Source organism: Wyeomyia smithii, chromosome 3, assembly GCF_029784165.1.
Source record: "Wyeomyia smithii strain HCP4-BCI-WySm-NY-G18 chromosome 3, ASM2978416v1, whole genome shotgun sequence".
NCBI classification, from domain to species: domain Eukaryota; kingdom Metazoa; phylum Arthropoda; class Insecta; order Diptera; family Culicidae; genus Wyeomyia; species Wyeomyia smithii.
This window is the reverse complement of record NC_073696.1, coordinates 115,539,529-115,554,525: the sequence shown is the minus strand read 5'-3', so window position 1 is coordinate 115,554,525 and position 14,997 is coordinate 115,539,529. Positions and strand designations below refer to the sequence as shown.

The window sequence follows — 14,997 nt, the reverse complement described above, 5'->3', positions numbered from 1 at the left end:
TAAATTATTTGTGAAATAAGTCAAAACATAAAAAACTATGCATTATCTCCATAAGAATAATGAACAACATTTGCGGTATGACGTCACAGCTGTACGCTCGACTTCTTCCACACCCTATATAAACCATACTGCACTGTTGGGCCAGCACAAAGGCTGCGATTGACATAACCGATTTTGAATAACAAACTGCCCTGTTAGAACGCATTCACAAAGGCAGTTAATTCGAATATGCAGTACTGATATAAAGTCGATTCTATCAATCAGAATGAACAGAATTGCGTCGTCTCTCAACTGCTCAGTTGCAACATGATGCAACACGCGACAGCGACAAACGAAATCGCTTGCTTGATATTACAAGACGTAATACAAAAGGGGTAATATCGTTGCGTGTGTGAGAGCACCATCGGTGTTTACTAGCTGGATACAAAAATCAAACGCGAATTGTGGAATAATTCGTCTAAAGAACATCAGAGAATGTGACAACTGAACTGAAAGGCGTGGCCTATTACGTAGCACCCTTCGGCTATAAAAGAGTGTTTCTGGGAAAACTAGCTACATTCATTAGTCGGAAGGTGAGCTGGATGGACCGTCCACAACGTTGACAGCAGTAGAAGCAGATACAGCACTCAGAAGTAACAGCTATAGTCACTGTATACTTTACTAGTCTGGCGGACTGGATTTCGGGAACCAGTGTGAACTGTCAAAACGGGAACCAGTCGATAGTGTGTCGATTTTCGCATTTGAAGTATTGTAATCGTGCCGTAAAAAGATACAGAATAAATTAGACTCAATAATTGAACTTTTTGTGACAATTGCTTTTTTTTTTTTTGAGAATAGTTATTGTAATGAATTAATGATATCAGAATAATGTTAAATTTAAACATGGGGGAAAATCACAAGAAATATTTTCTTTCGTCGCATTAATAACTTACTCTTTTTATAATTAACTGTTTATTGATAACATTATACTGCCATAGATTTGCTGTCCTGTCGCTTCTCACGATGTACTATTGTACGGGAAATGCTCAATCGAAACAAAATGATTTTTTTTATAATTTTCTCTTTCAACGAATAAATGAATTATCAGGTAACTCGCAAAATTTTAGCCATTTTCCTTTAATCTCTGCATTCTTTGGAAACCGGAGTAAACTTGTTTGTTTCTTTGTCCTTCGCCAATTGCTGTTACATTTGTTATAAACGCACTTCATTTTCACATCAAATGTTTACTTTCAAAGAAGTCATATGCAACATGAATTATATCCAGTGGTGTCAGGATTTTAATGTGAAAAAGTGGGTTGCCAGTTGCATGGTTCCCCACTCCGCCAGACTAGTAAAATACAGTGACTATAGTAACAGCGGGTTGCGCCTGTGGCTGCCTTCAAATTAAATAAATCACTTGCGCTGTGGTTGGTCACCATGTCTCAGTTGCAGCGCGGTTCTTCTCAGCGTGCCTCGCCAGACTGCCATTATTCCCCCACTGTTGGGGCAGCATAAAGATCGTCATCACCAAATCCAATTTTGAACAGCAAAATGCCTTTTTTCAAGGCAAATAAACAAGTCATTGAAAGTTAATAATTTTTGACAACGTAAGCAAGCATTCTGTGCGGATTCTAGCAGTTACATCTGTCGCGGCCGTCTAATTTACAGAAGGTGAAATAGCTTCCACAGTGCATGTTGTCCGTGTATCTTAACTCCCCCCCTGTTGGGGCAGCACAAAGGTTGCGATCAGCAACCGATTTTGAACAACAAAATGCCTTTTTGGCGTAGAACTACGTTTTACTTTAGCATACCACACAGGGATGCAAACTGAAAAACTGGGACGAAATTTGTCCCTTTTCAAATGCTTATAGGTCGGTTGGTTTTCAACCGATTTTATTCATTCTTGCAGCAATCGATTGGAAAATTATACACGCATCTTCCCAAATGCAGAAAAATGTTGTTTGAATCTACGAACTATTGCACTATTGAAAATTGTCAAGCCTTGTTGAAATAAAAATAACGTCCTCTGATTGGTCGCTTGCTTGCTGTGTGTATGATATGGTATCATGTGTGTATGTGTGTATGTGTGTATGATATGGTATGATGTGTGTATGGTATAATGATATGGTATGATGTGTGTGTCTATGATATGGTATGATTTGTGTGTGTGTGCTGTGTATGGTTTTTACCTCGGCACGATCTGCTAACTGCTGAATCCGGTTCACGAAATTCACAACCCTTCATTAGTAGATATTATAACTCATTACCCAAGTAAAATATTGGTTTTATCAAAGTTTCATAGCGCTCAATACAGCCAAAAAAGCGCTATAAAACTTTGATAAAAACAGTTGTGTTACTAGGGTAATGAAACACTCAATGCATTTGTTGATAGTGTACGTAGTTCTACGTCATTTATGCGGTCGTGTCTTGGATACCTCCTACTTTTTGTTATTCTTCTGTCCTGCAACAATAACGCGCCAGGATTAGATAGGATTAAATTCAACTTATTAAAGAACCTGGCCAAGAGGCTCTTATTGAAATTGTTCAATAAGTTCCTGGAGCAAAATATTGTATCGCAGTATTGGAGGCAAGCGAAAGTGATCGCCATCTAAAAACCGGGAAAACTAGCTTATGATCACAACTCTTATAGGCCGATTGCAATGCTATCCTGTATCCGAAAATTGATGGAAAAATGATACTCCGTCGTTTAGACTATTGGGTCGATTTTACCTCGAAATGACCTTCGTGATTACATGTATGTACATATGTGTAATGTCTAGTTTGTGTTATTTTAATGTTTCTTACTATCTTACCATTAAGTGAATATTGTTGAACATGGACGAAATTACAATTCCGCATTTGAAGAGGAGACAATCAAATTATTGGATGTTTTTTGAGACCGGCTCAGTGACTCTGTGCGCGATATTTTGAAAGCATATAGATTGTAAACTAGAAGCCTACGTAAACATAAATAAACTGCGCTGGAAAATAGTTCGACACTATTGGTCCTACGGTAAAACAGGAAAATCTGATTAAACTGGTTTAAAAGGCTAAAATCATAAGATTTGTTTAGGTATAAAGTGATTAAGATTAATAATTCGTGATACACTTAATTTCCTAGACTATCTAGGAAAAGCCAATCGTGCGATTCTTTTCTACGGTTATCAGCCGTATAGACATTGGATGCATTGCGTTTAATTGTGTTATTTACAACAGTTGATACGTACATGACACAGTACAGAGCGGACAGAATCAAACAGAATTCCTTCTTATTCTTTCAAATATCTACTACTCCCCATTCCTCCTATGTAACAATAAGTAACGCTGACTCAACCCCCCTCCCTCCCCCTTCATGCGTTACGTAATTTGTGTACGACTCCTAATATTTTCAAAGTAATTAACGTCTCGTCTGATAATTGACTAACCAAAAAAAATATTTCCTAATATATTTTCAAGTTGTTGGTCTGCCTAAAATTTTTTATGACTATACCTTCTCCGTTGCTAACAATCATGAGCATAATAATAAGGGGTTTTTTTTTCTCAAATTTGATTTAATGCAACAATTTCATCTGTAATGTTACAAATAATTTTATGGTTCTTACTTTCCTATGTTGTCGTACTTATTAAAAAATTCTGTAAAAGTTAATCAGTGTCAAGCAAGCAATTTGCAATTCACTGATACCAAGTCTTTAATATTGTGTGTTGATATTTATAATGTCAACATTGGCGGGGCGTTTTCGTTTCTTGTAACTCACGATATGCATTGATAAAGTAGCAAACAAAGCGATAGCAATGAAGCTGTCGCAGCGCTCATACAAGCAAAGGTTAATTCCCTCAATTAAAGCATTCTCGGGCAGTATTGTGGAATGAAATGTATCTACTTCTGGTCCATCGTTGATCAATTGAACTGATGATGCATGCCGATCTTCACCTCCAACAGCGCCATCGACTGGTACATTGTTGGTGATGACAGAACCTAAAGAATACAACGCTCTGGTACCTAAAAATGTGATAATCCAACAGGTATTTTTTTCAGACGTATGTCAAAAAAATCGTGCAATGAGACTAGGACCGTAAATAATTGAATACGACCAGGTCGAAAAATGAGATCATATTTTTAGAATTTTGGTCTTACGCGTGTACCACTGTTGACGGCTGGCTGACAACGCTCCAGATGTCGGCATATTTGGTGCAATCGTGTGGAATTCACAGTGCATCGATACTGGTCAAATTAATTGTTCATTCTGACGTTCTGATGAGTTCGCTGAGAGATCGACCTGAATTTGTTTGATAAAATGTTTCCAATTCGGTTACAGGTAATTGCTGTGTTCCGTACCGCGGATATACCAATTTGATTGGTCTGCGGTTAGGGCGAAGCTTTACGCATAAATTGTACTCATCCGTATCCATTGAGTAGATTTGGCCCGTTTTTAAACTCGGTCGAAGAACAAACGCGGAGGAGTTGATGGGGGAAAGCTTTCGTAGTATGTGGTACCCTTGCGCAAATTGAGTGGAGCTGATGCGAGAGAGAGAGAGAGAGAGAGAAATTAACAAAATAAGAGCAGGAAAGAGAGAAAACCGGAAAAGCTTTCAGGATCCAGCTGGAAAAAAGAGGTCTTGCTCCTGGACAAATTTTATCGATGGGTTTTTCTGTAGCCCATGAGCTGCTACGAAGCAAAGCGGTGCGCTTGTTTGCGTGCGATTCTGCTGGCAGCAAGTTTTGTCGCTGCTGCCTAGCAAGGAGGAAGCTTTCGCCACTACTCCGTTGTACCGTTCGACAGTTCGTGCGCGTCCATTGCGATAACAATACCTCGGTTATCCTTGTACATAAATTCACTAGTCCGGTTTTTTAACAATAACAAAATTTCTGGCTGGATAAGTATAAAAAAGGAAGCAGATTTATAGAGGAAATCGATGCTGGCTGAAAAAGAAGTGTTATAATTAGTAAATTCAGTGGAAGGAAGTTGTTGTGTTCCAGTTTTTGGTGGTATAAAGTTGATTTAGCAAAGCGCAGTACCTTTAGTGTACGATTGAAGAGTGCAAGTGAATATATTGTAGTAATAACCGAGCAAGGAGGAAATTTCGATTAGAATAGAACCTTCATTAGGACCTTCGAGGATAGATACAAGTGAAAAAGAAAGTCAGCAATCTCGGGCAAGCAGGAGCGCCCCAATAGACGCAAGAGAGCGAAAAAAATGTCATCCAGACGTTATCCTTGATAGGAGAAACCGCTCCTTTTTTTAAAAGGTGACTTTTTAAAAAAAGGACGCGTGATGAAGCCATCGCAGCCAGCAACTTTAAGGGAGTCCTGCTGCCGCAGCACAATTACCACCACTACAAAAGGCAGTACTATGATCAGCACCACCAGGGAGGCAGCTAAGAACGGCGGCAGTCGTAGCGGCTGCAGCCGAGCTGCAAATATCGGCTCTAGCTCCAGACGGATGCTCCCGTTTGCATTGATGGGGCTCTTGATCGCCACCATTTGGCTGCCCTCGAACCTAGTTAACGCTAACGAATCACTGGATGCTTCATACTATGACCAAAACTCTAACGGATCATCTTTTCTGTCGATAAATGGTAAATGGTCTTTTTACTTTCGAAAAATTAAAAGAAAAGTTTCAAATTCAAAGAAAATCTAGAGCGCTCATCCTGTTTTGCATTCTGGTTTGCTTTTGCTAGGTTTAGACCGGGAAACTTTATAAAAGTGCTCTTTCGTGTGTAAGTTAAGAGCTTTTTTAAGCTTATAAAATCTCTTGCGATAAATTATACCGATTTTCCACCGGTGATACTGTACATCCAAATCAGGGCCCTTTTCTCCGCTGGAAAAGTTAAGGTGTAAATGTGTTGACCCCCATCATTCATCAAAACGTCAGTATTAACATTAAAGGGTAATTGACAGCATGGAGCCTGAATTCGTAATAGCGTTTAACATGTTTTCCAATCGGAGATTTTGCTAGTGGTAGTACGTGAAGCTTGAACTTTCGCCCGTATACTGACTTCCTAACTGAGAATGATTTTCGGGGATCTGGTTAATTGAGTTTCAGATTCTACACCGTTTACTACCGTTCGATTATATAACTTGGAACGGGCTGCCTTGTGTATCAGTAAGTGAAGTACTTGCTAGCAAAAGGCTCCTGGGTGAGAGCGAGAGTGTTCGCAATAAGATGACAAGCGGGACAAAATCAAGGCCACGAAAGCCAGGCAAATAATAGCAGGACAATTTAACGTGTCCACGGTTTGCGCGCCTGCTTTCAGCGGTCATTGGACTCTAGCGAATACTCTAAGGCATTAGAAAAAAAATAACTATAAATGAAACGCGATAGCTCTCGTGGCGTGTGTATTATCAAAGCAAGGTACTTAAGCTCTGAAGAACATTTTCATTTCTTCTGAAAATTGATTACAGCTGAATCTATTCCGGTGCATATAGCGTACAAAGAGGTGCTTATTTTACCAGTGTATGTAAGCCAAACGACTATCACTTGAACAACTTTGACATTGAGGAAACATCACCAGGGTGACTATCATATCGCTTTTTGCTTCTTAATCCAGCAAATGGTGACAGTGGGTGGCATTGATTTTTTTTTATTATATGCAAGGCGATGAAACACAATCGATGGTTAACCACATAGACTGGTTCGAAAAGCACCTAGTAAAAAAGTTGTTCAATTAAGTGACAATCAGCGCAAATAAAACAACACAATAAACTAACGAACTAACAATAAAGTTTAATTCGGGAAATTGTGTGAATTTTTCATGGTATTTTTTTCATTTTTCTCTGGGTTTGACACGACCAGCTATTAGTGACCGAGGGCACCCACACAAACGAGAAACTTTGCGAGGACGGTTATATCTCGTGACACGATTTGCACTCACGACTCATTTTTTGCTCTTCTCTCATTCGCTTTCTCGTGGTTTTCAGTAGTTATTCCTTCACCATCATACATCCAGATAACTTTAGTTAGCGGCATCGTAAGCCGCAATGATTTTACTCGTCGTGAGATTGGAGAACTTGCCGGAGAATTCTGCTTCTTTTGGTGGCACTATGGACCTGAACAAGCACTCCGACGGATGTTGTTAAAACTGACTGAAAATTGCTGGTCGCACCGGTGCTTCGTACTCACAAGCATATGAAACGGCACAGAATGTTATCGCTCCGTAGGGTGGGTGTGGTGAAGATTTGCGTTGCCATTATATAATGATATTTAAAATATTTGAGTACGCTCGAAACTCTTATGTTGTTCAATTACACACCACATGAAAGTAAAAGCAGTCTCTTGAGTCGAGAGATGACTAAGTAGACAAGATCAGCTTGTCTTGCTAGTAAATGCATTATTTAAATGGAAAAGTAGCGTTTGTTCATTTATCCCTCTCCCTCATGATGGATTAAAAGCGTACCTGAAGGGAACAGTTATCGCGTTTTAATTGAGTTTTTTTTACCGCAAAAACTTGTTGTTTCTAAAGTGCTCAGTGTCGAATGCATGTTTTTCCTACAACTAGGGTGCACACTTCACAACAATAAACTTTCTATGAAACGGACACCTCAAAGCTAAGAGCTTTGTAAAGTTATGGTATATGAAAACTTTGGTTTTCGTCTCCTTCCAGTTTGTTTTGAAAAAATAATGTCGTTTTACTGATTTTTACTTTATCAAATTAGAAAAATCGACGAATTTCTTCAGTCACTAGTGGATTTTTTAAAATGTTACTAGTAGATGAGCATTTTCAGCAAAATGGATAATTTTTTATTTCTAGTTTAAAGTTATACAATAAACACAGCCATGCAAGAACTTTTACCAATGTAGTCGGAAAAACAAACAAAATATGGTTTAAAGATCATTGAAATGCGTATAATAAAAACAGTTACTCCCTCCTCCTCCCTAAAAAGATGGATACCCAATCAGAAGAGCATAGTTTAAGAATTTCAAAGTTCTATCTACACGAGAAACAAATAACATATTTTAATACGATTTAGTTTTTTTCCAATATGTTTTCGATAAAAAAAAAGTAATTTCCCTCAAACTGATTGAATATCTGACACTGCTGCAGGATGCTGTTGTTGCAAAAATTCAAGGGTGAGTCGTTCGTCAGACATTTAATCAGTTTGGGGTGAATAATTTTTTCCACAAGCATCGTAGCGCCTTAAGAACTTCAGAAGAGATTTTTTTCAGGAAAATTTTCTACGAATATCATGTATCGATATATTTTTAGGAGCCAATCGGACATCTTTAGAGAATAAGTTTTGAGATAGTAGATTTTCCCAAATTAAATCGTATGGAAACATTAAATACTACATGTGGTTGTATGAAATGGTGACGTGGGACTAAACACTGTAACTACAGACACAATAACTTCGTTTGTTCAGCGATTTGCGTATTTTAATTCTCTGCCTCTCCTTAATTTTTTCTGAAATATATTTAATTATACTTGAAAGAACTTCATTTACACTTGGTGATGGCCTGCAGTGTTTTTTTTCGGTGCAAAAAACATTTAACAATTGCAACGAAGTTAAAATTTATAAAGATTCATTTTTGTTTATTGCGTCACAAGTTTGTTTCATTTGACAGCAATTACATTCACTGTACTACGAAGATAGCTAATATAAGTATATTATTCTATTTGTAAAGTTAAAAATAAAAAAATATCTAACAATGTTGAAATGTAAAAAAAGATTCTGAATAGATCTTAGTAAATGGACAAAAATTCACAAGCACTCGGTGACTCTTACTTTTCTATAAATTAGTGTTTTTAGGAACTTACTCGTTCGATATTATGTCGGTCACGATTATTTAGTGAATATCGAAGATAAAAATAAATAGAAAAATCTTATAACCGTTACAAAAATGTTCAATTCTTGTTGAGTAATATATGATTTTTATGGTAATCATGTTCATGAGATGAACCACCATCAGTAGCAGCATTGCAGTTTTGATTGCACGCGAATAGAAGTCGCAATGATAGACGAAGAGAAACTAGCGGCGTTCTGCTCCAAAATACTCTACGGTACTGTTGCTTTTACCAGCATGTTTTCTTTCAAGACATCAGTTTCTATTATGCTCTAACAGCAGGTTTAGAAATTGTTCAAGAAAGGGGTTTGTTTAAAACTTTTCAAAAAATCTTTACCTTCGAGACATCAAATTAGTCCAGGTTCATGGAAGCAAACATGAATTGACCTATTGGGACGAGGAAACACTGTCATTTTTTTTCTGGATATTGATACAGAGAATATCACAGGGAATGGTTGGTGCCTATTCATGTCATCTGTGCTAGGAATGCTCGCATGTGATTGGGTCATTTTTCGCGTAAATTTGTCCTTGACACTTTTTATCGATGTTTACCGCTTTGCAATGAAAAAATAATGATAACTAGCGTATAACAAAATTGTTCAACATTTTATCTATTCAACAACATATTGGTTATTGTTATCCATCATGTGGTTATGCTGTTATTATCGTTTGAAATCTGACGCAACTTTTGCCAGTTTCATTTACAATTTTACAGAATGCATACCAGTATAGAAAGCAAAGACGTAATCCCACGTCAAAATTAATCTGAAATAGATATGATAACAAATCCTGAAACGAAGTTTTTTTTAGTTTTTAAATAGTTTATTTGACACGGCACGATACAATTTATGTTTAACTGAGCCAAGTACATTTTTTTTAAATTCTAATTTAGCAGGGAAAAGAGGGAGGCCTTTTTTTTTATTCTCGCGGCCGACTACGAGCTAGTGGGATTTACGGTGAGAGGAGGGGTGTTACAATTTTGTTTTTAACTATACAGAATGTATTCATTTGTACGTGGCTAACCAGTGATGTTCTATTTGAGCAGTTTTGGTCTGAGGTGTCTGCGTAAACATAGAGATGCCGAGTCTTCGTTTTAGTGTCTCCAGCCGGGTGTATCATTCTCTTTCAGTTTGTGACAGAAATTGTATTCTAGCAAATAGATAAAAGAAATCAAATTTTAATGCCAGCATTTTTTATAAACCCGTATAGCTGTGTCATGTACTGGAGATCACCGCTTCCCAGAATGTCTCTAACGGGTACGTTCGGTTGTTTTCCTCGGGCCCGAAGGGAATCTATTAGCTCAGACCTAACACCACAGTATTCGTTACACGACCAAACAACATGCTCGATGTTATGGTAGCCATCGCCACAAACGCAGTGATTACTGTCTACAAGCCCTATACGAAAGAGATGCGTGTTTAACGTATAGTGATTGGACATAAGTCTGGACATCACGCGAATGAAGTCCCGACCTACATCCAACCCCTTGAACCATGCTTTCGTCGATACCTTAGGAAAAATGGAATGTAGCCACCGTCCCAGTTCATCTGAGTTCCATGATGATTGCCAACTATTGAGTGTTCTCTGACGCAAAATGCTATAAAATTCATCATAAGCAATATAAATATCGCCATCAATAGCACCCACCTACGCTAAAGCGTCAGCCTTCTCATTGCCCGGAATGGAACAATAAGAAGGGACCCACGCTAAGGTAACCCGGTAATTTTTATCTGTTAAAGCACTTAAAAACCGCCGTATTCTCCCCAGGAAATACGGGGTGTGCTTCACAGTCTTCATCGATCGCAGAGCCTCAATGGCACTGAGACTGTCTGTGAAGATGAAGTGGTGGTCTATGGGTAGGGTTTCGATGATCCCAAGAAAGTACTGAATAGCAGCAAGTTCTGCGACGTACACGGAAGCAGGAGCATCGAGTTTGTAGGAGGCGGTAAAATTTTCGTGGAAAACACCGAAGCCAGTAGACTCATCTAGATTAGATCCGTCAGTGTAAAACCATCTATCATAACTAACATGTTCAAACTTATTGGAAAAAAATTTAGGGATCTCTTGGGGTCGCAATTGATCCGGGATACCAGAAATGTCTTGTTTCATGGTGGTGTCGAAGAATATAGCATTATTAGAAGTATCTAAAAGTGGGACATTGGAGGAATCGTATGAAGAAGGATTAATATCTTGAGCCATATAGTCAAAATATAAAGTCATAAATCTGGATTGAGATTGAAGGTCGACCAACCTCTCGAAATTTTCAATTACTAATGGGTTCATAACAGTGCATCGAATTAGCAACCGGTAAGAGAGATTCCAAAAACGATGTTTCAACGGAAGAATACCCGCTAGCACTTCAAGACTCATCGTATGGGTCGACTGCATGCAACCAAAGGCAATACGCAAACAACGATACTGTATTCGTTCCAGTTTGATCAAATGTGTGTTTGCTGCGGAGCGGAAGCAGAAACACCCGTACTCAATTACAGACAATATCGTTGTTTGGTAAAGCCTTAGAAGGTCTCCTGGGTGGGCTCCCCACCAGGTTCCGGTAATCGTACGAAGAAAATTAATCCTCTGTTGGCATTTTTGTGCCAGATACCTAATATGACAAGCCCAGGTGCATTTAGAGTCGAACCAGACCCCGAGATATTTAGCGACTAAAACCTGAGAGATCGTTTTACCCGTTAGTAGGAGCTGCAGCTGAGCTGGATTATGCTTCCTAGAAAAAACGACCAGCTCAGTTTTCTCCGGAGAGAATTCGATACCCAGCTTAAGAGCCCATTCAGACAAATTGTCTAAGGTATCTTGCAATGGTCCTTGCAGATCGCTAGCCTCGCTACCAGTAATGGATACAACGCTATCGTCTGCAAGTTGCCTTAGCGTGCATGAATTTGCAAGACATTCATCGATGTCATTGACGTAAAAATTATATAAGAGAGGACTTAAACATGAACCCTGGGGAAGACCCATGTAACTAATTCGGGAAGTTGTCGAATTGCCATGTGAGAAATATATATATGCTTTTCTGACAACAAATTGAGCAAAAAGTTATTCAAATTTGGTGAAAGTCCCTGCGAATGAAGTTTCGCGCTTAAAACTTCTACAGAGACAGAGTCAAAAGCCCCCCTCAATATCCATGAACGCAGAAGCCATTTGCTCTTTTCGAGAAAAGGCTAGTTGAATTTCAGTAGAAAGCAACGCTAGGCAATCGTTCGTCCCTTTGCCCCGGCGAAAGCCAAATTGAGTATCTGAAAGTAACCCGTTTGTTTCGACCCATTTGTCTAACCGTAAGAGGATCATTTTCTTCATTAATTTCCGGAGGCAAGAGAGCATCGCAATCGGCCTATATGAATTGTGATCAGAGGCAGGTTTCCCGGGTTTCCGAATAGCAATGACTTTTACCTCCCTCCAGTCATGCGGAACAATATTTAGCTCAAGAAACTTGTTGAACAAATTCAACAAGCGTCTTTTTGCAGAGTCGGGTAGATTCTTTAACAGGTTGAATTTTATTCTATCTAACTCTGGAGCCTTATTGTTGCACGACAGGAGAGCCATTGAAAATTCCAACATCGAAAATGGAGGCTCTTCCGTAGTTACTAATAACGCGTCGCGAAAGGTTTTCTGTTCCGGTACAGAGTCCGGACAGACCTTTTTGGCAAAATCGAGTATCCAGCGATCTGAATACTCCTCGCTTTCATTCGAAACGTCACGGTTCCGCATGCGCCTGGCGGTATCCCAAAGAGTGCTCATCGTTGTTTCGCTCGACAACGCGTTTACGCACCGCCGCCAGTACCCGCGTTTTTTCGCCTTTACTAAGCTCTTCATCTGCCTGCCCAGTGCCTCGTACTTTCGAGGCAGGTTGACAGTGCCGTACTCCCGGTAGTCCTTATACGCCGCGGACCTTCGCACGTACAGCTCAGAGCACTCTTTGTCCCACCATTTGTTGGGAGGGCGCTGTCTAATCGTTACCCCGGGTATCGGTTTCGTCTGAGCTTGAGTCGCGGCGTCGATTATCAAGCCAGCCAAGAACGCGTATTCTTCCTCCGGAGGAAGTTCCTCGTGAGTCTCGATAGATTGCGCTATAATAGACTCATAACACTTCCAATCAATATAACGTGTAAGGTCGTAGGAAATATTGATTGGATTCGGGGGAGTTGAACCATTAGCAATTGATATAACGATTGGAAGATGATCACTACCGTGGGGATCGTTGATTACTTTCCACTGGCAATCTAACGCTAGTGATGTCGAGCAGAGGGATAGGTCAAGCACGCTTTCACGTGCTGGAGGATTAGGTACGCGTGTCGCTTCCCCAGTATTCAAAACTGTCATATTGAAGTCGTCGATCAAGTTACAGATTAAAGAAGATCGGTTGTCGTCGTACAGCGACCCCCATAGCGAACAGTGAGAGTTTAAATCTCCCAAAATCAAAAAAGGTGCGGGAAGCAATTCTGCTTTTTTTTTTATTCTCGCTTATTTTCCGTCGGTCTATTTCCGCCACTGTTGTGGCCAATTACCGACGCCCAGGGAGGCGAATCCACACCCAGGTCCCTAACTCACGACCCGTTTATTAACGAACCGGCGCCAACGGCTTTACTTCCTCATGCGATGTAAGGCGTGATCCCAGAGATTTTTCGCCTCAGAAAATCTCCCGGTGTCGGCTAGGATTGAATCTAGACCAGTTGGGTTGGTTGTGAGTGGATCACGCCACCCCACAACCATCGACACCTATGTCGGCGGTGGGATTCGAACCCAGGCGTCGAGCGTGGTTGGCGGAGACGTTACCAACCACACTAGGCCCCCGCTACAATTCTGCTTTATCAAGGAGTTGCTTCTGTTCAATCCGCGCGGATGGGGGAATATATAACGAAACAAGGCAAAGGTCTTTTCCTTTCATATTCGTTTGAATGGCAACAACTTCAATATTCGAGAACGAGGGAAGGTCGATTCTGAAAAAAGAATAGCGCTTTTTGATCCCTAAAAGTATACCTCCATCGTGTGAGTCTCGATCTCGACGAATGATGTTGAAATCGTGGAAATTAAGTTGGTCATTTGAATTGAGAAAAGTTTCACAGAGCGCGAACGCATCATAATTGTATGTGTTTATCAAATGTGAAAATAAATCGAGTTTGGGGATGATACTTCTGCAGTTCCACTGTAACACAGTGACAAAATTCCTAACATCTTTCGACGTATTAGTCATCGAAAGATACGATAGCTGAAATGAGGGGCCAAGTTGCTGTGAGTTGCTTCAAATAGGTTTTCACTGTAGGGAGAAGGGCAAGAAGAATGTTTTGAAGGGGATCTGGTATGTTGAATGTTTTAAATATCCAGTCCACAATATCAGAGAATTTTATGAACCCTGTTTCTTTTATGTCTTCTGATCGAGAAATGGGTGCACGAGGGGTTTTTGGTGCCCCAGGAAGCGGTGGGTACTCCTGGTTTGATTTTAAATTAAAACCGGGGGGTACTTGCTTCGGTTTTTCTTCACCGCTTCCTTTCTGTGTTGTCTTATTGGTCATTCCGCTAGGGGTTATCTTACGACCTTTGCGAGAAAGATTAGGAGAGTTGAGCATTCTCCTCTTCCTAGATCCTTCTGGTAAGGCATAAGAACACCCTTCGACGGGATCGTCAGATGTACCCTCATCGGTTGGCAAAAAGGAAAAGATGTTTCCTGTCGAGGGTGGCTCAGCCCTCTTAAGCATTTCTGCAAAAGAGCGCTTTGATCGTTCCTTAAGGGAACGCTTAATTTTTTCCTCGCGCTGTTTGTACGCGGGACACGCCGAAAGGTCATGCCGAGTTCCCTCGCAGTAATGACACTTTTCAGTATCCTCACTGCAAGCGGTCTCAGCATGATTGCCTCCGCACTTGCTGCAGCGTGCCTTGTTGCAGCAGTAGGTGGCTGTATGACCTAACTGCTTGCAGTTTTGGCAATGCATGACCCGCGGTACAAACAGGCGTACAGGCAGACGAACCCTGTCCAAAGAGATGTAGTTCGGCAATGCGGATCCGGCGAATGTTACACGGAAGGAATCCGAAGGGAGGAATTTCTTCTTCCCTTCTTCGATGGATACTGAATGTAATTGCTTGACATCCAGTATCTTTACATCTTGAATCAGGGGGTTCTTGAAGCAGCCAACCCCGTGACGCAAAATTTCATCGACCGTGAGGCTTCCTTCGGTAACCACACCGTCGATCTCCACGTTCTTGGCAGGGATGTACACGCGGTACT

General features: G+C 40.3%; 1 protein-coding gene across 6 annotated transcripts in view; it reads left to right on the top strand.

The window, feature by feature from the left end:
* The first annotated feature begins 4,628 nt into the window (after nucleotides 1-4,628).
* The window catches only part of LOC129732349 (sodium/potassium/calcium exchanger Nckx30C), a 191,789-nt gene continuing 181,420 nt past the window's right edge, over nucleotides 4,629-14,997 (top strand). For all 6 annotated transcript variants that reach the window (XM_055693164.1, XM_055693163.1, XM_055693161.1 and 3 more), the window contains exon 1: nucleotides 4,629-5,556. In XM_055693164.1, coding sequence (XP_055549139.1) covers nucleotides 5,253-5,556 — 304 coding nt within the window. In that variant the 5' untranslated portion in view covers nucleotides 4,629-5,252. The remainder of the gene's footprint in view (nucleotides 5,557-14,997) is intronic.